The 26622-nt window shown below is 45.6% G+C and overlaps 1 protein-coding gene across 3 annotated transcripts in view; it reads left to right on the top strand.

The window, feature by feature from the left end:
• Positions 1-26622, top strand: part of TDRD5 (tudor domain containing 5) — a 107923-nt gene that overhangs the window by 7579 nt on the left and 73722 nt on the right. For all 3 annotated transcript variants that reach the window (XM_077277672.1, XM_077277671.1, XM_077277670.1), the window contains exon 2: positions 5394-5624. In XM_077277672.1, the coding sequence (XP_077133787.1) occupies positions 5396-5624 (229 nt within the window). In that variant the 5' untranslated portion in view covers positions 5394-5395. The remainder of the gene's footprint in view (positions 1-5393; positions 5625-26622) is intronic.

Here is a 26622-nt window from a genome sequence, read left to right as displayed (position 1 = left end):
ATGAGAATGTCTTGTCCTCCTGCTCTTCCTCCATCTCAATCTAGGGGATTCCTTCCTCTACTATTTGGATATTCGACAGATTACAAGATTTACTGTCCTTCTATTTCTCTCTTCAATGGTCCAATACTACCAGTTGATTTGTAAATTATGTTCGCCCATGGTGATGGTCTGGTCATCCGTCACCTTTTTCACTTTGTCCTAAAGGCTGTGCACACCTTTGCAATCTTGGATGCCTCTTTTGGGCACAAGACCTTACAGACTGCAGGGTCTGTTAGTTTGTTTCTTTTTGTTTCCTGCCCCCCAAGGACTGCTTTGGAGTATCCTAAGTGCAAACCCACAAACAAGAAAAGTTAAATTTTGGTTTTTTTTCAGGCTGTGTGCACACGTTGCAGATTTGGGTGCAGAATTTTCTATCTGCACAAATCTATCAGAAAACGCAGCTGCATTTTTGATGCGTTTTCGACTTGTTTTTTTGCGCGGTTTTGATGCATTTTTTGGTGCAGTTTTTACAAATCGAGGAAATTTAGGAAATGAATAAGGACTAATCAAAATCAATTGTGCACATGTAATCCCTTTAAAACTTAGCTTTTAATATACTAATAAATGTAAAACCCTGACCCAAAGCAAACCTTGGTTTGTTACCATATACAATAAAAATACCACACATTAGGTCACCTATTAAGATACTGTACTATAACCTACTGTTCTCGCCTGCCTAACTGTGGAGGTTGGCACCCTAAGAAACGATTTTTTGGCGCCCCCACTCAACGCAGGCTGTCCCTCCCTTCCCTACAATGTCCCTCTGGATATAGGTGGGAAAACAATATTAGTAGAGAACAGTGGTGAAAAAATGAGATTTTGCAGATATATATATATATATATGCAGACAGTAAAGAAATTTAACAGGTGCCTCCAAATGCTATATTGATGATCCAGCACACAGCTAAACACCAATCAAGTAATGATATTCAGTCCACCAATCACTGTATTTGTCCCATGTCAATGATGAACACATCAATGTCACATATACAATACCAAAGGGACCAGCCCAAAAGGATCAGAATATACCAATACACAATATAAAATATAGAACGACTTAGCGTGTGCTGGTATTGCCCCGACGCGTTTCCCCGTTAGCACGGTTCATCAAGAGGGGATAATGTGGTCATCAGTGCCACCGGATGCCATATAGATGAATAGCTGGTCCCTTTGGTATTGTATATGTGACATTGATGTGTTCATCATTGACATGGGACAAATACAGTGATTGGTGGACTGAATATCATTACTTGATTGGTGTTTAGCTGTGTGCTGGATCATCAATATAGCATTTGGAGGCACCTGTTAAATTTCTTTACTGTCTGCATATATATATATATATCTGCAAAATCTCATTTTTTCACCACTGTTCTCTACTATATTGTTTTCCCACCTATATCCAGAGGGACATTGTAGGGAAGGGAGGGACAGCCTGCGTTGAGTGGGGGCGCCAAAAAATCGTTTCTTAGGGTGCCAACCTCCACAGTTAGGCAGGCGAGAACAGTAGGTTATAGTACAGTATCTTAATAGGTGACCTAATGTGTGGTATTTTTATTGTATATGGTAACAAACCAAGGTTTGCTTTGGGTCAGGGTTTTACATTTATTAGTATATTAAAAGCTAAGTTTTAAAGGGATTACATGTGCACAATTGGTGCAGTTTTTACTCAGTTTTTATGCGTTTTTGAAAGCTAAATAAAGATGTATTATTGAACAAAAAAAACAAAGATTTGTGATGTCATTATTGGCTAACCTCCTCTTTTCCATTTGTCCAACCCACACTCCATTACACACAGATAGATGGATAGACAGACAGATCTATAGTTAGATAGAAGGAATGAGATGGATAGATTAATCTATTGATAGATGTATGGATAGTGTAGGGTATGTGTCCACGGGCCGGATTAGCTGCGGATTGGATGCTGCGTACAACCGGAGTCTTCAACCCGCAGCGTCTAGATGTTACCGCATAGTGGAGGGGATTTTATGAAACCCCGTCTCCACTATGCGTGCGAACACGCATCTGGCGGCCCTGCGTTTACGGACATGCGACGCGTCTTTTTAGAACACAGCATGTCTGTTTACCACAATCAGAGTCCTATGTATGGGGTGCAGAGATTCCGAATGTGTGCAATGAACACATCCGGAATCACCGAGCATACTGAAGGGGCGGCTCTTTGGGCGGAGCGAGTTTTCCGCTCTGTCCAAAGCAGCGGCAATCTGGCCCGTGAACACATACCCTATAGATATATGGATAGATAAATCTATGTATCTATAGATATATCTATAAATATATCTATAGATAGATTATCCATAGATCTATAATAGCGAGGGCGATGTTTATTAATGAACGTTTAATTAAAAAAAAAAAAAATTGCGTCGACTCCCGCGCAATTTTCTGCGCCAGAGGGGGAAAGCCGACGGCCAGGGACCAATATTTGAAGCCTGGGAAGGGGGTGATACCCATGGCCCCCTCCCAGGCTATGAATATCAGACCCTCCAAAAAAAGACGTGGGGTCCTCCTACATTTTATAGCCAGAAAGGCTACGCAGACAGCTGCAGGCTGATATTCATAGCCTAGAGAGGGGCCATGGATATTTGCCGCCCCTGAAATGGCGCATCTGCAATTCTGGCACTTAGCCCCTCTCTTCCCACTCCTCCGTAGCAGTGGAATATGGGGTAATAAGGGGTTAATGTCACCTTGTTATTGTAAGGTGACATTAAGCCCGGTTAATAATGGAGAGGGGTCAATAAGACACCTATCCATTACTAATCCTATAGTAGTTAGAGTTAATAAAAGAAAAATAGACACAGCCAGAAAAAAGTATTTTAATATTCTTAATTTCACCATACTCGATCGCCTGCAAAAAAATTAAAAATAATAAACCAACCGTATACTCACTTTCTGCCGTAGTCGAATTAATAACGAGTGTCCCACGACGATCTCTCCTATACAACAGTGACATCGGGTGATGTCACTGCTCTATAGGGCCTCCAGTGACACACTGACGGGAAACAATGGCTCCTACAGTGCATCCCTGAAGAGGTTACCTGAGTTAATTTGTCTCAATTTATGTCAAAGCTGCGTGGGAATTTTCCCACACAGCAGTGCCACAAGTGAGAGTAGGAACTATTTCTCACAGTGGCGGAGGGATACAGTGCGGAAGGATACCTTCCATCATTGTATTCCTGGAGCCCCTGGAAAGCGGTCGCATCAGCTGATGTGGCAGCTCTCCACGGGAGATCGTCGTGGGACACTCGTTTTAATTGGATATCTGCGGATCAGAGAGTATATTGTTTGTTTATTATTTTAATATTTTTTACAGGTGACTATGGCTTCGGGGATCAAGGTGATGGTGAGTATGTACACTGTGTTGTATGTACTGTATGTCTATATGAATGTACTGTATGTTGCATGGTGTATGTACTGTACATGTGCATATGTGGTGTTTGTTTTTTTACGTTCAATACATTAGTCGGATGATGGGACTACTACTGTCCCATCATTGGCTAATGTGTCAGTCACTGTAGCAGGCATAGCCCGATGGGACTACACACAATGCTTGCACACTCCCGGACAGCCCCGCACACACCCGAACAGTGCCGCACACATCCAAACAGCCCGCAGACCCCGCCCGCACACACATACACGCACACAGTCACTGCCCACACTCACCCCACACGCTTCCCTCCTCCCGAACTGCAGCGTTTTTCAGACCCGCATCCGCAGCGAAACTGCAGATCTTTTTTACATCTGCGGTTTTGCTGCGGATGTGCCCGACTCAATTCAAGTCTATTGGTGCAGAAACGCTGCATTTCCGCACAAAAGAAGTGACATATTGCGGAAAGAAAGCTGCGTTTCGGTGCTGCTTTTTCCGCAGCATGTGCACAACAAATCTGCGGCTCCCATAAACTTACATTGGTTGTGCACTACACTGCGGATTTGATGCAATTCCGTGCGGCAAAAAACGCTGTGGATCCGCAACGTGTGCACACAGCCTTACCCTCTCTGTAAAATCCTTTCTAATTGGGGACACCTCTCCCATCAACATTCTTTGTTAACTCAGTCTAAAATGAAAGAATGAGCTAATTTGGTTATTTTGCCTCTGAACCTGGGCTCGGAGTTTAGTTTTCCTAGGATGCCTTTAGTTTCACGTTTCTGCTTTTACTACTGTACAAACTGCTTTAGTGGAGTGTCCGCAGGAGCTGCATATTCTGGTAATATGAGCTAGTGCCTTGTGGTAGCAGCCCATAACCAATGTTTGTATCACTATGCGCTCAACAAGAGGGTGATTTTACTCTTCATATTGAATAACAATTCTAAGACAGAGACATTATCATTTTTATGTTTCAAATGTCATTCTTATTCATTTTAATATGCACTTTGCAACCTTCTACTTTCAGCCTTTTCTCTTTTGACTATGCCCCTCTTGGTAATACATGGTAGCTATGAGATATGTATATCTGGGATTCTGCTGTTTAAGTCTCAGCACAACTTCATTTCTGTACTGCTTTCTTCTACAGCTCATGACTTTTGTCGATGGTTGGTTCGCGAATCGCGAACGATCCGGTATAAAGAGCCGGCTCCCCGCTGTGAATGATGGGAACCAGCACCCTAATGAGAGCTACTAAATTCTCTGAATATCTCAGTGGATGTAAAATTTAGGTGTTCAGCAGACATAATTATCACTGTCCACCAGAACAAAACTTCACCCACTCAATTTTATTGGCTAACCTCAAGCGGACGGAGTTTTGGCCGGGTTTCAGCCGCATTAACCTTAGCTTAAATATGTGTTCACTTACTGTGAACATGTATTTAATAGGGATCTATTTAGGATCCAAAGAGAGTCTGCTCTTTTTGGTTAGCGGAGCCAGGAAAGCCAGATCACCAAAAAGAGCCGGACTGCCCATCACTAATGACTAGAGTTGGGCAAAAATATTTGCAGGACCCTGGTGTCGCGGCCATGTATGTAGTGCGTGACTGACATACCGGAGCACTGCAAACTCCCCACTATTTGCAGCATCCCCAACAGGGACTAATCAGAAGAGGTACAACTCTATGTTGTGACGTGATTCACAAATGATGTTGCGGAGGCGAAGTAATCAGAAGAGGCACCAAGGATGCCACAGGTATTAGCTAGCCGACTTGCATTACTTGGATCCGGTGGCCATGGACTACCATGGTTTGCAGTGTTCCAGGGTTCTTGCAAATCTATTTTCCCCTGTGATGACGGACACAGACATTGAGTAGTATGTAATTTGCAACTGTGTTATATGCAGCTGTGTGTTAGCTTTAAGAGGAAAAAAAGTACTGAGACGAGTAATTGAATTAAGTCGTTTGATTTTATTACGCAGAAATGAACAAGGATCGGGTCTTGCAATCCCTGAAAAAGGAAGTCCGCTCGTTACTTATCCCTTCCAAGCTTGGCCTTAGTATTCAAGAACTCGAGCATGATTATCGCTCGATGATTGGAAAGCCCCTTCCACTCAGGTCCTTAGACTACAGGTCAACCTTGGAGCTCCTCCTAGATATGCCGGATGTGGTAAACATGCACAGTAAAGTCGATGGCTCTGTTGTGTTGTCAGGTAGGTATTCCTGAGTGTCTCCTCCTTTTTACTTCCAGATTATGTTCTCATCTTGCATGAATTGGGAGACTTTGCCTTCTGCTGCATTTTCGCCTAAGGCTACTTTCACACTAGCGTCGTGCACTGCACTTCGCAATGCGACGTAACGACGCTAGCGTTGAAAGCGCCGCACAATGGGGGCAGCGGATGCTGTTTTTCAACGCATCCGCTGCCCCATTGTGAGGTGCGGGGAAGCGGGGCGGAGTTCCGACCGTGCATGCACGGTCGGAAGAGACGGTGACGACGCACAAAAAAACGTTACATGCAACGTTTTTTGGTGGCGACGCAACTGTCGCACGACGGTTGCGACGTGTGGCAATGTGTAGCTAATGCAAGTCAATGGAGAAAAACCGCATCCTGCAAGCACTTTTGCAGGATGCGTTTTTTCGACAAAACGACGCATAGCGACGTGCAGTGCACGACGCTAGTGTGAAAGTAGCCTAACGTAGCTTATTTCAGGTGAATGACATGTACAGTAAATCCTAAATTACACTGTTTACTTTAGATGCCTATAGAATCTCTTTGATTATTCACAATAATATCACTTTGAATCAATTGTTGCAGTCTCATGTCCTGTTAATTCTCAGTGTTGGATTGCATCCATGGGGTGTCCTCTTTTTTTTTTTTTTTTTTCCCCCCACAGGCCCATTCATTAGATTGTGTTGAGTTTTGACTGCATCTTTCTCTATAGACGATAATGGATCCTCCTTTAGCAATCTGATTATAAAAACTGATAGCATACATACATGTGAACGAAGCCTTACAAAAGTGTGCTCTTGTGTTGAATTCTTACCTTGGTAAAACATGTGCAGATAGTTGAATGTTCTGCCTGTTTTTGTCTACTTTTCCTCCTGTTGTACTAAAACATACTTCTTACTTAAAGGGACCCTGTCGCCTGAAAAACACTATTAACCTGGGGATGTGGGGTCAATCTGCATGTTAACACCTTTTCGACATCGGGCTGAAATGTACACCGATTTCAGACTCCCTCCTTTGATGTGGGCACCGGCATTGAGCCCACATCTTTTCTGGTACATGTCACTTGCTATAAGCGCCGTGACATGTCACTGTGACAGCGGTTTTTGCACATTCTGCGGATTACAGGTTCAGGGCTCTTCCCATACCTCGCCGACTTTCTCATCATGGCTCTGTCAGTCATTCTGGATTCCCATCCTTTTGTCCGGTTACCTGGTCAGGGCGACGTGCATTTATCCGGCTAAGGTTGCTTCCCCCGTCTCCCTTTTTTGGAACACGGTCTCGTGCGTATAGAGACCTTCCGTTCTCTGGGTCAACGAATACTCCTTGGAGCTCAATTGCACTTGTAGGTTTACCTGGTCAGAGCAGAGCGCCTGGGTTTAAGGCACACTCTTTCCGGGCAATGGGTGCCTCCTGGCGGTACACATAGGTCCTCCGTCTTGCACCTCTGCAGAGCGATAATCGGTCCTCCACATGTTCGCAAAATTTTTCAGGGTCCATGCTTACGCTTCGGCGGATGCCAGCTTAGGTAGCAAGACCTTGCAGGTGGCGGTGGTGAGTCCGCCAACCTGATTGGAGTTGTCTGCTGTTGGTCGCCACAGCATTGCATTAAAATGCAATAACGGGTGATTAAAAGATCGTATCTGCACCAATATGGTATATTGTGTATTTTTCTGTCGTATAAAACGACTTTTTAATCCCTGAAAATCTTCTCAAAAGTCAGGGGTCGTCTTATACGCCGGGTACGGCATGTGTATAGCTCTTAAGTCGCCGCATATGGTGCAGGGAGCGGTCCCGGATGGTTCCCAGGGTCTGGAGGAGAGGAGACTCTCCTTCAGGCCCTGGGATCCATATTCGTGTAAAAAATAAAATAAAATATGGATATACTTGCCTTCCGACGGCCCCCCGGAGTTCTTCCGACTCTCTGCGATGCATGCGGCGGCTTCCGTTCCCAGGGATACATTGCGCACCGTATAAGACGACACCCAGTGTATAAGATGACCCCCGAAAAGTTGGGGGTCGTCTTATACGCCAAAAAATATGGTAAATAAAAGCGTCAGCTCGGCACGCAAAAAATAAATCCTCACCCAACCCGAGATCACGAAAAATAGAGACGCCTCGGGTATTGAAAAATTGCGTAATTTTATTTATTTATTTTTTTTCATTGCTTAAATAAAAAATAATCTATACATGTTTGGTGTCTATGAACTTGTAATGACCTGGAGAATCAAAATGGCAGGTCAGCTTAAGCATTTGGGGAACACGGTAAGGTAAAACAAAAAGCAACTGTGGGATTGCACTTTTTTTTTTTTGCAATTTCACCACACTTGGATTTTTTTCCTGTTTTCCAGTACACTACATGGTGAAACCAATGGTGTTGTTCAAAAGTATAAGTCGTCCTTCAAAAAACAAGCCCTCACATTGTCATTTTGAGCAAAAAATAAAAATGTTATGGCTCTGGGAAGAAGGGGAACAAAAAATGAAAATGCAAAACCAAAAATACCTCTGGTCGTTAAAGGGCTTAAAAACAATCATACTTATCCGTATCCCTTTTTCTGGTTAGTTTCCATTAGAACATCTGCCAGATGATGGACACTTTAATTGAAATCAGACAGGCCCACTCCCTGTTTAGCCTCCTCCCTAAAGTTCATCACTTTTTTTTTTTTTTTTTTTAACTTTTGCTGATCTTTTTTGCTGATAAAGGGTGGGATACGTTACGGGTCCCGTTACTATAGTCAAACTCATTTCTTTACTTTGGTGCTGAGGGTTTAACTGGGTGAGAGGGGCGCCATGAGCTCCATCTGCCTAGGGCACAAAGTACCTTATCCTGGCCCTGTTCCTGTGTATGGCTGGGGTCAGACTTGCGAGTGCAATGTAAGAGACTCACACGAGTCTCTCACCTCAATACCTGGCACTGCTGCCGGCACTCGGGACGGGAGCGTGCAGCTGCATAGAAATACATGCAGCCGCACACTCCAGTCCCGAGTGCCGGCGGCAGTGCCGGGTATTCATGAGAGAGACTCGGGCGAGTTTCTCGCATCACACTCGCAAGTGTGACCCCGGCCTATGAGTCTTGTGCAAATCCTTCTCTCTCTTCATGTAATCCCAGCCAGACATGATGATGAGATCATTGTCCTGAGGGGCCGTCTCATCATTTCAAGGACTCCATTCTTCTTTATGATGGATATATTTCTTATTAACCTCCCTGCTGAGTTCCCAACTAAGTACTTAGAAGAATTGATGCTCTGAGGCTGTTTTGAATACAAAGGGCAAATATTGATGTGGTTTTAGATTTCTCTTCTGTTCATTCACTTTGCATATTGTTTACTGATGAAAATAAACTATTAACACTTTTTTTTTTCTCCTTCGCCTCATTGGGGGACACAGACCGTGGGGGTGTATGCTGCTGCCACTTAGGCTACTTTCACACTAGCGTCGTACTCTGCCCGTCGCAGTCCGTCGGGCCAACGTACCGACGCTAGCGTTGTTTGCGGTGCACAACGGGTGCAGCAGATGCTGTTTTTAAACGCATCCGCTGCCCCATTGTGAGGTGCGGGAAGGAGGGGGCGGAGTTCCGGCTGCGCATGCGCAGTCGGAAAAGACGTTCTCGACGCAGCAAAAAAACATTGCAAGCAACGTTTTTTGCTGCCGACGGTCCGCCACAACTCGACGCAACCGTCGTACGACGATTGCGACGTGTGTCAATGCGTCGCTAATGTTAGTCTATGGAGAAAAAACGCATCCTGCAAGCGACGCATGCCAAAAAACGCTAGTGTGAAAGTACCCTAAGTGATACAAAGACAGTTCGCTCCTCCCCTGCAGTATACACCCTCCTGCTGGCTCTCTGCTAACCAGTTCTTGCTTAGTGTCCGTAGGAGGCACACGGACGGGTCTGCTATTCAGACCCAAAACTCTTTCTTATTTTATTTTTACCTTTTACATTTTTGATTTTATTTTTATGAATGGGGTGACCGATCCTTTCAAGGTTCCGATCTCCCCGAACCATCAACAGGCGAGCAAGGAGAGTGTCGCCTCTCCGTATCCTCTCCTGCAACGTGGGATGCCAAGCCTGGGCTGATTCTTAGGGGCGATGGGCCCCTTCAAGGGCACCGATCTCCCCGCACCATCAACAGACGAGCACATGGAGTATCGCCTCCACGTACCCTCTTCTGCAGCCAGGCCTAATGCCGGACAACTGGCCCTGTCCACCCGGGGGCTTGAACTCCGTGGATGTACAGAGGCCCCTCTCTTTGGCGTCCGAGCAGCCCCCACTGTCCCACCACTGTTAAAGTGGATGGCACAAGGAGGCGGACGGTTCCGCTCCACCTCTCTAACAAAGTAATGATGGATTGAGGTTTATCCCTCTATCCCTGCACCGTCCACGCTGCAATCCCTGACCTGCAGTCATCCACGGCTGCTCCATGTCGGGACGCACACCGATGGTGAGTGGATCCTGTCAGCGGTGGGCTTCTGCAGCAGGATATTCACATGCTCACAGGCAGTCTCAGGCTTCCCTGTGGCCCACCTCCATGAGGTAACGCTCCAGCCGGCTGCAAAAATTTAGCCCCCGGCTTTGGCTGATGTGTAGGCCGCACCCCGGAAGCGCACTATGGCGCCCTAAGGCGGCTCTGCCCGCTTTTCTGGCGCTTCTCGGCAGGGCTGTGGAGTCGGAGTCGTGGTGTCGGACTTAGTTTTGGTTGGAGTCGGTAGAAATATACCGACTCCAGCTTTAAAAAAAAATGTATTAATATTTCATAATTGAACTTTCATATGAGTTTTATAAATGTTACTCATATATATGTTCTATCAAACTATGAACAACAGTGATAAGCAGTTCTGCTGGAGATAGACATTTCTTACTTCTTGTGTGTCACTGTTCTCCACTGCCCTTATCTAATCTTATACTTGGTTAACCTCATGGTGCCCCAACCCCCCTACTTACAATGTATGAAACTGAAAGTGAAAATGTGTTGCAAATTCTTAGTAGTAAAGCTCCTCCTCTAGACTAGATGTTTACTAGGTGTGCGTCTTCCAAGCATCTCACAGCTGCTACTCAGAAGAGGAAGACTGTAAGAAGTATTATCCTTTGAACAAACTTTGCATCAGTTAACTGTGAGTACATGAGGAATAACAGTATTACTGACCACTATATCAGTTCTACGACCTGGCAATAATTTTGTACAATTGTTTTTAGGAAAAACAATTGTCATTTGGATTGTGAATGCAGAATTAAAAACCTGAGAATGTCAAAGAAGCGTCACATTAAATCAGCTGTATTTGAACATTTCACCATCACTCAAGATAGAAAACATTATGTCTGTCAGTGTATGACAAATGATCTAGACGAAAACAAATGCTGTGAAGCCAAGATCAGTGCATATTCAGGCAAAGATAAAAATGCTCCTACCAGAGCTTCTAATCTAAAGAGACATTTACAGCTCTTTCATCCAGAAGTACTGAAAGCAGTGGATGAGAAAGACTGCATCCAAACCAATGAACCAGTGCCCAGCTCTTCCAGCCAAACAAAGGAGCAGAGAACTTTGCAGCCATCAGTTGCAAGATATTTTGTCAGTGACATAGTTACTGTGACAATGAGAGTAGATACATTTAAAAAACAGATCATAGAGCTTGTTGTAAAGGATAGTGTTCAAAAACCTCTAAACAAATGCGATACAAAGTAGGGAAAAATTATAAACTGTGTAAACATGTATTCCCTTTAAAAATATCCTTTATTAATACAAATACTCTAAAAATACCAATTTCCCAGTGAAAAAACAGAAAAGCAAAACAGAATCCAAACTGTGCACCTATCCTCACATATAACCCTACACTTCACTGCTGTCCCTTCCCTTAGGTCTGCCTATCACTGCTGTCCATCATAGCACCTGGATCTATGCATCACTGGTTTTTATATGGCTGCCTCCTGATGAACCGTATTTCGGGGAAACGCGTTGAGGCGACTGCTGGGAAGCGAAGTGTTTCATTTGGGGCCATTACCCCCTCTTTGCTGTCCATAAAGCTTGATACTGATATTAGACTGTACATTGCTGATATTTGTTATTGTCAATTATATTTTGAAGGAACCAATTTTCAGCCGCATGCCTCTGGGACATAATTTTGCCCTTATTGCGTTATTAAATTGAATATATGTGGGAGGGTATTTTGCCTGAGGCTTGGTAAGGCTGCTTTGTACAGTTCGGTATATATTTTTTCTCTTTTGAACCAGATTTTTAATATTGGGTAATTTTATCTCCCCATGTTATTATTGTTCTTTGTGCATCTATCTGCATTCCTTAATAAGGTGTGTGACACCTATATATTTGGTGATTAGTAGGTGGAATGCTATGAGCGAATCTAGGTATATATCTATAACAGTGCCTATTCGCAATATATATACAACTATTGTTTGATATAGGACAATACATGGGGGTACATTCTGTGCACCTAGTTTGGTTTCTCTACACTGTACCTCATCTCTTCTACATGCTCATTGTTTTCCCATCTTTAGCGCATTAGCTGTTTAATAGGGTGAGCAGTGGATAGCCGCCGTTGAGTGGGGGCGCCAGAACCATTTCTATCAGGGTGCCAACCTCCACTGCTAGGAAGGGACAGCAGTGAAGTGTAGGGTTATATGTGAGGATAGGTGCACAGTTTGGATCCTGTTTTGCTTTTCTGTTTTTTCACTGGGAAATTGGTATTTTTAGAGTATTTGTATTAATAAAGGATATTTTTAAAGGGAATACATGTTTACACTGTAAAGGATAGTGTGCCTATTTCATTATTTTCACGACCAGCTTTTATGTGTCTTGGTGTTTCTCTGGAGAGAGAGTATTAGAAAATTAGTAATCGAAGAAGCTTTTAAACAAAAGGAAGAACCTAAAAAAACTCTCAAGGGACGCTTTCTGTTTCTTAAAATGGATGCCTGCACACGTCACAGAGTGAACTATTTTGCCATCAATGTCTGATTTGTTTGTGACAAAAATGAAATAGTTACCAAGACATTGGCAGTAAAAGACACCAAAGCTCATCACACCAGTGAGTTTCTCCATGTCTTGGTGGAAAAGGTTCTGCAAGACTATGAACTTAAAAAAGAGCAAGTTCTTTCTGTCGTAACTGACAATGCTTCAAATATGATAAATACTATTAAGCTAATGAATGAGAGTAATGATGGTGACCAGCAGCTAGAAGAACATTCTGGGGCCACAGACACAGAAATGTTTGAAATAGAGGAACACAGTATTGTAACTGAGGAGCAAACTGAAGTTGCTTCAGATGAACAGCAACATGATAGTTTAGATGATCTTGTTGAAACTGTGTCAATACGTTGTTTCATTCATCACATGCGCTGTGTTGTGCATACGCTACAGCTGGCTATAAGAGACAGTCTTCAAGAAGGACATGCTGCTGCACTGATTGCCAAGGTGAGAAAATTGGCTACTGTTGCCAGAACCCCTAAAGTTGACTCAATTTTGAAGAGACGTGCTGGAAAAGGGGCAATCATTATCAAGCCACACAATGGGGCAGTACTTACTTAATGATTCAGCGCTTGGTTGAACTGAAAACCTTTCTTGTAGACATGGCTAACCCTCAACTGATGCTAAATGAAAGTCAGTGGAATCAGGTGACTGAGCTGGAAAAATTGCTAGAGCACCCATTTACAGTGACTAAAAAAATTAAAAGCAGAGGACTTAACTCCAGGTATTTTCTTAAAGGAGTGGAAGAACCTGATGTTTCGCCTGTCCCAAAGAGGAGGGTTAATTGCAAGTGGCATTGCTACATCAATGAAACGGAGAGAGGAGCTACTATTACAAAATAACATTCTTTTGGCAGCTGTTTATGTAGACCCAATGCATCGGATTCTTCTAGATGATCAACAGCTAACTAAAGGAAAAGAAGCTCTTTTGAAATAGCAGTAAGGATGAAAGGGTTGCAGAACAGTCAGGAGGAACAAAAATAATTTGGTCGTCCTGCCACATCTTCACCCTCATCAACTGATGAAGAATTTAATTTCGAAAAATATTTGGATCACAAGGACCGTGCAAAGCGTTCCCGCATAGAAGAAGAGTCATCCCCATCAAAGAAGACAGCCAGTACATTTCAGCAGAATTTTTCATGTGCACTAAAAGAAATTGAGAAATTTGACCGTTCATCAAAAATAACAGTGCAACAAGCGATTCCTCTGTATCCTGACATTGTCAGAGATGTTGCCCGAGTGGTTACTGCTTTGCCACCAACCCAAGTTAAGGTACCCTCACACTGAACGATATCGCTAGCGATCCGTGACGTTGCAGCATCCTGGCTAGAGATATCGTTGAGTTTGACAGGCAGCAGCGATCAGGATCCTGCTGTGCCATCGTTGGTCGGAGCAGAAAGGCCAGAACTTTATTTCGTCGCTGGATCTCCCGCAGACATCGCTGAGTCGGCGTGTGTGACACCGATTCAGCGATGTCTTCACTGGTAACCAGGGTAAACATCGGGTTACTAAGCGCAGGGCCGCGCTTAGTAACCCGATGTTTACCCTGGTTACCAGCGTAAACCTAAAAAAAACCCAAAACACTACATACTTACATTCTGGTGTCTGTCCCCCGGTGCTGTGCTTCTCTGCACTGTGTAAGCGCCGGCCGGCCGGAAAGCAGATTACAGCGGTGACGTCACCGCTGTGCTTTCCGGCTGGCGCTTACACAGTGCAGAGAAGCACAGCACCGGGGGACAGACACCGGAATGTAAGTATGTAATGTTTGTTTGTTTTTTTACGTTTACGCTGGTAAAGCGGCTCTGCGCTTAGTAACCCGATGTTTACCCTGGTTACCAGGGGACTTCGCATAGTTGGTCGCTGGAGAGCTGTCTGTGTGACAGCTCTCCAGTGACCACACAGCGACGCTGCAGCGATCGGGATCGTTGTCTAGATCGCTGCAGCGTCGCTAAATGTGACGGTACCTTAAGTGTAGAGAGGTTGTTCTCTGCTCTCAAAATAATTAGATCAGATTTGAGGGCATCCATGAAGGAGAATCTGACAGAGGCAATACTTTTTCTGAGGACAAATTTACAGATTTCTTCTTAACTGCATAACAGTGTTTATTGCATATTTACTTACAAGAGTTTAGAAAAGTTTATAAAAGTTATTTGCTATATTCTAATTGTATTCTAATAAATATAGTTTTTGCTCTAAGTGGTCTGATTACTTATATGATGGTGAGAAACTGAATAAGCACGATGTTAATATTTTACAACAGTAAATTTATTGTTACGAATTGGCCATTTATGAAGGAGTCTGAGCCGGAGTCAGAACTTGATAAAATCCAGGAGTCGGAGTCGCAACTGTGGCTTACCGACTCCACAGCCCTGCTTCTCGGCCACTACAACGCCCCTCACTTCTACCACTGGTATCGCTCCCGCCGGCTGCAGAAATTTGGGCCCCGGCTTGGGACTATTCATGGAAGTCTCGAGGCTCCGCCCACATCATGCCTCTGGCTCCGCCCCCGAATTGGCACTTCTCGCTCTCTGCGAGATTTTATCACCTCTGCAACTCCCGGTGGCCATCTTCGTCCACCCGGCCGGCTCACACAGTGGTGACGACTTTGCATTAAAGGGGCACAACGACTCTGCAACATGACATGACCAGTGTTCCCTGGTCTTCAAGGCACATGACCAGTGTTCCCTGGTCTTCATGGCACATGACCAGTATTCCCTGGTCTTCAAGGCACATGACCAGTATTCCCTGGTCTTCAAGGCACATGACCAGTATTCCCTGGTCTTCAAGGCACATGACCAGTATTCCCTTGTCTTAAAGGCACATGACCAATCCGAAGCCGGTCACCCTAAATGAGCCCAGGAGCCCTCCACCGCTGATCCCAGTTTATGCCAGAGTACCTAGTTCCCTCAGTGGACTTCGTCACTGACCGCAATCCGTTGTTTCTCTGACCAAGAGATTGAATCCCTCCGTGATCCCTCTGTGGCTCGGAGTGCTCGCACGACCGATATACATGGTTCCTCTCCTACATGGGAGCTGTCTGCTAGCAGGGGCCACGAGTATTCTAGAAACGTACAGGCATCTAGAAACCTACAGGCATCTAGAAAACGGAAGTTTTACTATCGCCACAACAGCACCCTACGAGAGAGGGGATCCGCCCACCATCAGGACAGGAACCTACAGGTTAAAAAGGGGCGGTCCCCTCACCACTCCAGTTTGGGTTCCTGTCCTAGATGGGAACAGACAGGTGAAGTCTTACCCGGTCTATCAGCCTCTGTGCGGTATCTATGGGAACGGCAGAGACGGGGGCACTGGAAGCAGCGTCGGGGGTGTCCTGCTCGCAGACCCCTCCTCATCTGAGCACATGGATGTCGCAATCCCAGGGGCCGGGGAATGCCACCCTGGGTCGCATGAGCGCTGATCCCGGCGTCTCATCCAGGAATGGAAGCACTCGTGACCCGGAAGTGAATCCAGGTACTTCCGAGGGAGGCCGGGGAGGAGGCACGGCTGCATGTATTAAAGGGAACCTGTCACCCCCCCCCCTCCCCCCCAGGCGTTTGAAACTAAAAAAGCCACCTTTTGCAGCAGCAATGCTGCATTCTGACAAGGTGGCTCTTTTAGTTATTGGTGCTATAAATGCAGAAATAATCCGTTTTGTAATTTGTCCTAAATACCTTTCTTCAGTCATGGAGGCAGGCCTTTCCAACCTGCTACACACGCCACACAGCCGTCGCTCACGTCTTCTCGGCGCCGGGCGCCGCCTCAGCGCTGTTTTGAAATCTGCCGGCGCCTGCGCTCTTTTGTCATGCCTGGGGCAGGCGCAGTGAGCGCTGCCCGTCTGTCCTCATATGCGGTCTCGCTGACTGTGCCTGTGCGGCCGCCCTGCTTGTGAATCCCAGCCCCACAGTGTGAATAAATCTTAAGACACTGCGGGGCTGGGATTCACAAGCAGGGCGGCCGCACAGGCGCAGTCAGCGATACTGCCTGGGGGGTGACAGGTTCCCTTTAAGGTGATCTGGAGCTGCAGGACAGTGTGCGGCAGGATGTCCTCTGTGGAGGACACAGAGCACCTTAAGGTGGAGGTGCCCTAGCAGCACAGGAAGAGCAGCAGCGTGCAAGCGCCCCAGCGTCACATGGCAATTCACCTCCTCCGGAACCGGTACTATTTGGGTCAGCCTTTGGTGAATGTTATAAATACACCTAGTAGCTGATGTGGTCCGTTTCTTGTGCTTTTTTTGTAGGTCAAAAAAACGGCCAAACTAAACACAAACAGTGTGCGTTTTGCACAGTACCTTTGCCAGATAGCTATGTTAAAAAGCTTTGTCAGGCTTGTATTTGCCGAACTTTAGAGGAAGAAGCTCCCCTCCGTACATCAGACCTAAGGGCTGTTATCAGGGAAGAGATCAAATATTCCCTTAAAAGCAGACGGCATGAAAAATCTACGGGGGGTGTCACGCCGTAAGCGGCGATAAAGGGGCAGGACGGCGTACTGGGACCCGCACCTGTCTCTGCCACTTTAATGGGGCCCTGGCTTTCCCTTATCTCAGAGGTACCTATGATGGTTAGGAGGCCTGAGCCGACAACGTATCCCTGTCTCCTGTGCAGGCCCTATCAGTGGCCCCCTCTCCCCCCCAAAGGAGGTGGACTGCACCAGTGTAACAATACAACAAATAATAGGGTATACAGACAAGGTAACTAAAAGTCTCAAACTCACCAAATGCTCACACAACCACAGAGGAAACACAGAGAAGGGAAGAGAAGGAATAAATTAGGAAGGAAACAGGTTTAACATGCAACCAAAACAGCAGACCCCAATCTCTGTAAATAAACCTCCAACACTACGCTCCTTCAACCTCCAAGCCAGGCAGTAGAACTGATCACTGACAATAGCTGAAGTCAGGACTGGGTCTATATAGAGGATCAGATTACAAAATCCACTTCAGCTGAGAGACCCAGCTCTCAGCAACTCAGCAATAAGGTTAACTCCTGCACTGCTGGCACACAGCAACCAGGTCAGAATACAGGTGAAGAGCTTCTGTTCACTGTGTGTGAACGAGGCCCAGAGCGCTGCGGTTCTCTGGAACCTCTCAGTCGTGGTAGCCAGTGACAGGGGGCTTATCGCCAGATTCTAGCGCATCTTTACAAGAGGGCGAATTTTCAGGCTCTTCATCGCCATCCTCTTCAGACGAAGAGGGAAGACCATGCTTTTCCATAGAAAATATGGATGTATTAGTTAAAGCGGTTCGCACGACCATGGGGGTTGCAGAGAATAAGGAACCCAGATCAACCCAAGATATTATGTTTGCAGATTTGTGTCAGAAAAATCATAGATCATTTCCGGTGGTTGACACAGTTAAAGATCTTCTTAAGCGTGAATGGGATAAGCAGGATAAGGGGTTCTTACTATCATCTGCAAGGAGGAGATACCCCTTTGATGACGAAGTTTTAGCTGAGTGGGTAAAAGTCCCTAAGGTGGGCGCAGCGGTGGCTTCCAGTCAGTCAGCCACCTTACCACTAGAAGATGTAGGCCTTCTTAAAGATCCATCTGACAGAAAGGCGGACATGTTCTTAAAGAAATATTGGGAGTCGTCGTCTGGAGCATTTAAACCTGAAATTGCTAGTATCTGCACTGCCAGATCAGTTATGGTCTGGGTGGGTCAGCTAGAGGAGCAGCTTAAAGCTAAGGTCCCTAGAGATAAACTACTGGATTCTCTATCTCAGATCCGTGAGGGTGTAGCATACTTGGCAGATGCATCTGTAGACTCTTTAAAGTTGGCAGCCAGATCGGCAGGCCTCTCGAATGCTGCCCAGCGAGCTCTCTGGCTTAAGACCTGGAGAGGTGATGCTCTAGCTAGAGCAAAACTATGTACAATTCCATGCAGGGGTGAGTACTTATTTGGCCCTGTGCTGGATGACATCCTCGCGAAGGCAGAGGATAGGAAGAAGGGATTTCCTAAAGTGTTTAATCCTACTTTCAGAAATGCCTTCAGGAGACGCATGCCCTTCCAGAGAGCTTATTCAGACCGGGATTGGGAACCGAAGGAGCCAAAGAAGAAAGGTGCATACTTCAGTGGCTCTTCATCATCGAGACGTAGACACGACTACCGATAAATCAGACCTTCCAGTGAGGGGTAGATTAAAATATTTTTTTAACGAATGGGCCAAGATAACTTCTAGCAGCTGGATCTTGGGTATAGTTGCGTCAGGGTTAAAATTGGAGTTTCGGGAGGTACCTCCGAGTTACTATGTATTAACTACCCTTAATTCTCCAGATCACCAGCGGGCCCTGGAAATACAAATTCAGCTGTGGAAAGAAAAGGAGGTTATTGTAGAAGTACCAAAGGGTCAAGAAAAGGAGGAGTTTTATTCCCCTTTATTTTTAATTTCCAAGCCTGATGGATCCTTTAGGACCATCATAAATTTGCGGAAATTAAATAAATTTCTACAATATCATGCCTTTAAAATGGAGTCCATTAGGTCGGCAACTAAACTTCTATTTCCCAGGTGTTATATGACTGTCCTGGATCTAAAAGATACATACTACCATCTACCCATTTACAAGGATCACCAGCAGTTCCTCAGAATGGCGGTATGGCTAAACGATCAGGTCAGGCACTTTCAGTTTACGGCAATGCCATTTGGGCTGTCTATGGCACCGAGAGTGTTCACTAAGATTATTGCAGAAGTAATGGCCTATATCAGGGAGCAGGATACCCTGGTTATACCCTACTTGGACGCCTTCCTCATAATTGGGAATTCAGTTTTCCAATGTAAGGCCCGCCTAAACTGTATAATATCATCTCTGCAGGACCTTGGTTGGTTGATCAACTAAAAGAAATCAAAACTAGAACCATCAACGCGTCAGATTTTCCTCAGCATTCTTCTAAGCTCAGAAGATCAACTATGTTTTCTACCAGAGGACAAAAAAGAGAGGATTATTCACAAGGTCAGAACCGTGAGAAGGAATCCAGATCTAACTTTGAGAGACGTAATGTTCCTGCTGGGGTCATTGACATCATGCATACCGGCTTTTCGGTGGGCTGAGTCCCACACTCGTGTATTACAATCTGAGATCCTCAACGCAGAAATGAATCTTCAAGGTCGTCTAAATGGAGGACTCAGATTGTCAACCGCCACTCTCTCCAACCTAAAGTGGTGGCTGGATGTTGGCCATTTGTCAAAAGGGGTGCAGTGGAGCATAATACCAGGCAACACAGTCACAACCGATGCCAGCCTAGTAGGTTGGGGAGCTCATATGGGAGACGTTTTGGCCCAAGGGCGGTGGTCACTTCGGGAAGTCCAAAACTCTTCAAATTTGAAGGAACTCACAGCAGTCAAATATGCGCGGCTTCAGTTTCTACCGGCCTTGCGGGGTTCACATGTACGGGTGCAAACCGACAACATGACAGTAGTGGCCTACCTCAACCATCAAGGGGGGGACAAGATCAGTCTCTAATGTCCACCACTGCAGACATACTCGCCTTAGCCGAAACTCACTTCCTTTCTTTATCAGCACTCCACATACGAACACAATGTGGAAGCAGATTATCTCAGTTGTCATTGCTTACGTCAGGGGGAATGGTCTCTGACCCGGCAAATATTCAAACAGTCAGTCTCTGGGGATTACCAGTTATAGATCTGTTTGCTACGAGGAGAAACAGGCAGGACAGGCAGTTTGCATCACTTCAGGTAGCAGACAGACCATGCATAGTAGACTCCCTTCAAGTCCGTTGGGATTTTCCCCTAGCATATGCGTTTCCCCCAATGTGTCTGATTCCTCCAGTTCTCAGGAAGATCAGGGAGGAGGGTGGCGAGGGTAGTTCTAATCGCCCCCTTCTGGCCCAGGAGACCATGGTTTTCTCTACTCAGAGCGATGTCAGTGACCGACCCTTGAGTGTTGCCCTCGAGTCCAGGGCTCCTCTCTCAAGGTCCATTTCGTCATCCCAATGTGGAGGGCCTTCATATGACGGCGTGGAATTTGAGAGGGAGTTGCTAAGACGGAGAGGATTTTCGGAGGCCTTAGTATCTACCTTGCTAATAGCTGGAAGGAGGTCACTTCCAAAATTTACTCTAGGGTCTGGAAGAAGTTTCTAGCATTCCATCAGCATCCCCTAACAGACCATGTTCCGATTCTGGCAATTCTGGAATTCTTGCAGAAAGGCCGAGAGTTGGGGTTGGCAGTTAATACCCTTAGCGTTCAAGTGTCAGCTTTAGGAGCCCTATACAGGTCCTTCTCAAAAAATTAGCATATAGTGTTAAATTTCATTATTTACCATAATGTAATGATTACAATTAAACTTTCATATATTATAGATTCATTATCCACCAACTGAAATTTGTCAGGTCTTTTATTGTTTTAATACTGATGATTTTGGCATACAACTCCTGATAACCCAAAAAACCTGTCTCAATAAATTAGCATATTTCACCCGTCCAATCAAATAAAAGTGTTTTTTAATAACAAACAAAAAAAACATCAAATAATAATGTTCAGTTATGCACTCAATACTTGGTCGGGAATCCTTTGGCAGAAATGACTGCTTCAATGCGGCGTGGCATGGAGGCAATCAGCCTGTGACACTGCTGAGATGTTATGGAGGCCCAGGATGCTTCAATAGCGGCCTTAAGCTCATCCAGAGTGTTGGGTCTTGCGTCTCTCAACTTTCTCTTCACAATATCCCACAGATTCTCTATGGGGTTCAGGTCAGGAGAGTTGGCAGGCCAATTGAGCACAGTAATACCATGGTCAGTAAACCATTTACCAGTGGTTTTGGCACTGTGAGCAGGTGCCAGGTCGTGCTGAAAAATGAAATCTTCATCTCCATAAAGCATTTCAGCCGATGGAAGCATGAAGTGCTCCAAAATCTCCTGATAGCTAGCTGCATTGACCCTGCCCTTGATGAAACAGTGGACCAACACCAGCAGCTGACATGGCACCCCACACCATCACTGACTGTGGGTACTTGACACTGGACTTCAGGCATTTTGGCATTTCCTTCTCCCCAGTCTTCCTCCAGACTCTGGCACCTTGATTTCCGAATGACATGCAAAATTTGCTTTCATCAGAAAAAAGTACTTGGGACCACTTAGCAACAGTCCAGTGCTGCTTCTCTGTAGCCCAGGTCAGGCGCTTCTGCTGCTGTTTATGGTTCAAAAGTGGCTTTACCTGGGGAATGCGGCACCTGTAGCCCATTTCCTGCACACAGTGGACTCAGTCCACTGCTTCCTCAGGTTCCCCAAGGTCTGGAATCGGTCCTTCTCCACAATCTTCCTCAGGGTCCGGTCACCTCTTCTCGTTGTACAGCGTTTTCTGCCACATTGTTTCCTTCCAACAGACTTACCATTGAGGTGCCTTGATACAGCACTCTGGGAACAGCCTATTTGTTGAGAAATTTCTTTCTGGGTCTTACACTCTTGCTTGAGGGTGTCAATGATGGCCTTCTTGACATCTGTCAGGTCGCTAGTCTTACCCATGATGGGGGTTTTGAGTAATGAACCAGGCAGGGAGTTTTTAAAAGCCTCAGGTATCTTTTGCATGTGTTTAGAGTTAATTAGTTGATTCAGAAGATTAGGGTAATAGGTCGTTTAGACAACCTTTTCTTGATATGCTAATTTATTGAGACAGGTTTTTTGGGTTATCAGGAGTTGTATGCCAAAATCATCAGTATTAAAACAATAAAAGACCTGACAAATTTCAGTTGGTGGATAATGAATCTATAATATATGAAAGTTCAATTGTAATCATTACATTATGGTAAATAATGAAATTTAACACTATATGCTAATTTTTTGAGAAGGACCTGTATAACAGCAATGTGGTGGGAAATAGATGGGTGTCCAGATTTATTAAGGCTATTGAATGTAGTAACCCAGTTTATATTGCTAGATTGCCGCCATGGGATTTAAAGTTGGTATTAGATGCTTTAACACAACCCCCTTTTGAGCCGTTAGGTTCTGCCTCAATTAAGATTCTGACCCTAAAAACAGTTCTTTTGTTAGCCTTAACTTCTGCTAGGCAGGTCAGTGATATTCAGGCGTTATCAGTGGACCCTCCCTATCTAATGGTCTTTCAGGATAAAATTGTTTTGAAGCCAGACCCAGCTTATTTACCAAAGGTAGCTTCTAGGTTCCATAGGAGCCAGGAGATATATTTACCATCCTTTTGCGATAATCCAGTTTCAGCAGAAGAACAGAAATGTCATACGCTAGATGTTAGAAGAGCAGTATTGGAATACTTAGACAAGACACAAACTTGGAGGCAGAGTAGGGCTCTGTTTGTTTCTTTCCAGAATCAGAAGAGAGGTGCGAGTATCACAAAAAGTTCTATCACCAGATGGATCAGAGAAGCAATATGTCTAGCCTATTCCGCCAAGGGGGAGACTCCTCCAAAAGGCATCAAAGCCCACTCCACTCGAGCCATGGCCTCATCCTGGGCAGAGAAAGCGGATGTCTCCATTGACATGATATGTAAGGCGGCAACGTGATCATCTCCTTCCACCTTTTATAAGCACTACCGTCTTGATCTATCTTCCAATTCCAGCCTAGACTTTGGGTGATCAGTACTTAGTGCTGTGGTCCCTCCCAGGTGAATAGTCTCTGAAAGTCTCTCTTAGGGTGCTAGGGTGCTGTCGTGGCTATAGGAAAACCGGTTGTTACTTACCGGAAATAGGATTTTACAGAGTCCACGACAGCACCCGCACATTCCCCCCCCCCCCCCCCTGTTGTTAATCACTGGATTTCTGCACTCTATTGGAAGGTGTGCTTTTAGTTTTCACTCTGTAGAGGTGATTGTATTTAGTATTGTTTAAGAGTCCCTTATACTCTGAAACACACACTGGAGTGGTGAGGGGGACCGCCCCTTTTTAACCTGTACGTTCCTGTCCTGATGGTGGGCGGATCCCCTCTCTCGTAGGGTGCTGTTGTGGCGATAGTAAAACTTCCGTTTTCGTAGGGTGCTGTCGTGGACTCTGTAAAATCCTATTACCTGTAAGTAACATCCGGTTTTCATTTCATGATCTCTCTCCCCAAGGATTTGCTGAGAACAAGACTCTGAATATGGATCGGATATTGCCTTGGACCTGGACTTGCCAGAGCTTCAGTAAAGGATGGACTCGCCTATTTATATCATCAACCAATCTCTGTACATTGACGAGGACTCTGGTTCTGCTCTAGACTACACAGTGTCCCTCATAAGGAGACTAAACTCCCTCGTAGAGCATTTGCCATTCAGTCCAGATAAGCGATTCACTGGACAGAAGCCTCTACGTTGGATGCCATGCCTGGTCTGATTTTTAAGGGCGACTTGTCCTTTAAAGGACACAGATCCCCCCACACCATCAACAGACGAGCACACGGAGTGTCGCCTCCATGTATCCTCTTCTGCATCCAGGCCTAACGCCAGACAACCTGTCCTGTCCACCCAGAGACCTGAACTCTGTGGATGTACAGAGGCACCCTTTTTGGCATCCGAGCATCCCCCTCTGCATCACCACTATTTAGCAGATGATGCAAGAATGCGGACGATCCCTCTCCACTTCCCTGTTAAGAGGATGGTGGATCGAGGGTTCCTAATTTTTAACTCTGCACCATCAAAAGACAGCGGCGATGGCAAGAGACTATGACCTGCTGGATGCAGCTGCGCATTCTGCCACTTGGCAGATTAACCGGGTAGAGTCTCCTGTGGTATACCTACCAGTATCCCTGCCCAATGTATCGTCAATTAAAAATACCACGGACTGTCAGATAGCAAATCTGGTTCGTTCAGTCTTGCGGCTTAGGATTCAGCGCTCTACCCTCCCTAGCCCGCCGCATGGATTACTAGAGCAATGATCTCCTGGCTGGAGACCCTAACTACCGTATATACTCAAGTATAAGCCGAGATTTTCAGCCCACTTTTTTGGGCTGAAAGTGCCCCTCTCGGCTTATACTCGAGTCATACCTAGGGGTCGGCAGGAGAGGGGGAGCAGAGCTGTGTAATAATACTCACCTGCTCCTGGCGCGTCCCTGCACATCTGTTCCCCGATGCCGGCAGCTTCTTCCTGTAGTGAGCGGTCACATGGTACCGCTAATTACAGTAATGAATATGGACCCGACTCCACTCCCATAGGGGTGGAGCTGCAAATTCATTACTGTAATGAGCAGTACCATGTGACCGCTCAGTACAGGAGGAAGCTGCCGGCGCTGGGAAACAGATGTGCAGGGTCACGCCAGGAGCAGGTGAGTATGGCGGGGTCAGTGCGCGATGTTCACCTGCTCTGTTATGACCTGGTGGTTAAGAGGCAACATGGGACAAGCTCTGAGGAGGTGGTATCTGTACTGACCGCAGTTCCTAATCCTAACACCAACACTAGAAGTAGCCGTGGGATGTTCCTGTCACTCCCTAGACACGTCGTCACAGCCTGAGAACTAACTACCTAAATAGACAGAACAGAAAAGGCTACTGTGCGGTCAGTATTAAAAGCTAAACAATTCCACGCAGAGTTTACAAAAATAATCTCCACACCGACTCACGGTGTGGAGGGCAAATCTGCTTTCTCAGAGCTTCCAGCTAAGTTGAATATATCATACTGAAAAGCTGGACAAGAAAAAACATAACATGAGCTGAGCGATTAAAGTCCACAGCAGGTGGACAACAAAAGAACAAGCAAGGACTTAGCTTTGCTGAAATGGACCGGCAATCAGAGAAATCCAAGGAGAGATCTGAATCCAACCAAGAAACATTGACAGCAGGCACTGGCTGAAGCCCAGAGCCAGGTTAAATAGCAGAGCCAGAAGAGACGATCAGTGGAAGCAGCTGCTAATGCTAAACCCAAGGAGCAGCAGTTCCACTCAAAACCACCAGAGGGAGTCCAAGGGCAGAATTCACAAAAGTGCCATTCACAACCACCGGAGGGAGCACAAGAACGGAATTCACAACACTGCTCCCCATTCCACCGTCGGCGCCGCTGCTTCTTCCACGTCCTCTGCAGTGACGCGCAGGTCAGAGGACGCGATTAGTGCACGCCGCCCTCTGCCTGAACAGTCAGTGCAGAGGACGCTTAAGACAGCAGCGGTCGGCGGTGGAACAGGAAAGGTGAGTATAGCAAGTGCTGGGGGCCTGAGAGGTGAGTATGTCATTTTCTATTTTTTTAATCGCCGCAACAGCATATGGGGCAAATGTCTGTATGGAGCATCTTATGGGGCTATGTGCAGCATTATATGGGTCAAATATCTGTATGGGGCCATGTGCAGCATTATTTGGGTCAAATATCTGTATGGGGCCATGTGCAGCATTATATGGGGCAACTATCTGTATGGGGCCATGTGCAGCATTATATGGGGCAAATATCTGTATGGAGCATCTTATGGGGCCATGTGCAGCATTATATGGGGCAATTATCTGTATGGAGCATCTTATGGGGCCATGTGCAGCATTATACGGGGCAAATGTGTCTATGGAGCATCTTATGGGGTCCTAATCAACATTTGTGCTGGATTATATGGGGCATATTTTAATATGGATCATCTTATGGAGCCTATCATAAATTGTATGGAGTATCTTATGGGGCCCATCATGAACTGTATGGAGCATTATATGGGGCTCCTGATTCAATATGGATATTCAAAAACACAACCTACTGATGTCTCAATTAATTTTACTTTTATTGGTACCTATTTTTATTTTTGAAATTTACCAGTAGCGTCTGCTTTTTCCACCCTAGGCTTATACTCGAGTCATTAAGTTTCCCAGTTTTTTGTGGCAGAATTAGGGGGGTCGGCTTATACTCGGGTCGGCTTATACTGGAGTATATACAGTACTTTGATTCACACCAGTAACCTTTTCCCGAAGACAGTACAACTGGCCAAGCAAATCTTTTGAGCGGGAGACTAAAAAATGATCGTATGTTTCCTACAGACCCAACCAGCAGTGGAAGGGTTATCCAGGACAGTCTAGTTCTAAGATATCTTGGTTCCAAAAAGGGGAACAAAAAGTAAGACCAATCCTTGACCTCAAACTTCTAACAGCCTTTGACA

Source organism: Ranitomeya variabilis, chromosome 8, assembly GCF_051348905.1.
Source record: "Ranitomeya variabilis isolate aRanVar5 chromosome 8, aRanVar5.hap1, whole genome shotgun sequence".
NCBI lineage: Eukaryota > Metazoa > Chordata > Amphibia > Anura > Dendrobatidae > Ranitomeya > Ranitomeya variabilis.
The sequence above is the reverse complement of the archived record's forward strand: the minus strand, read 5'-3'. Positions and strand labels throughout refer to the sequence as shown.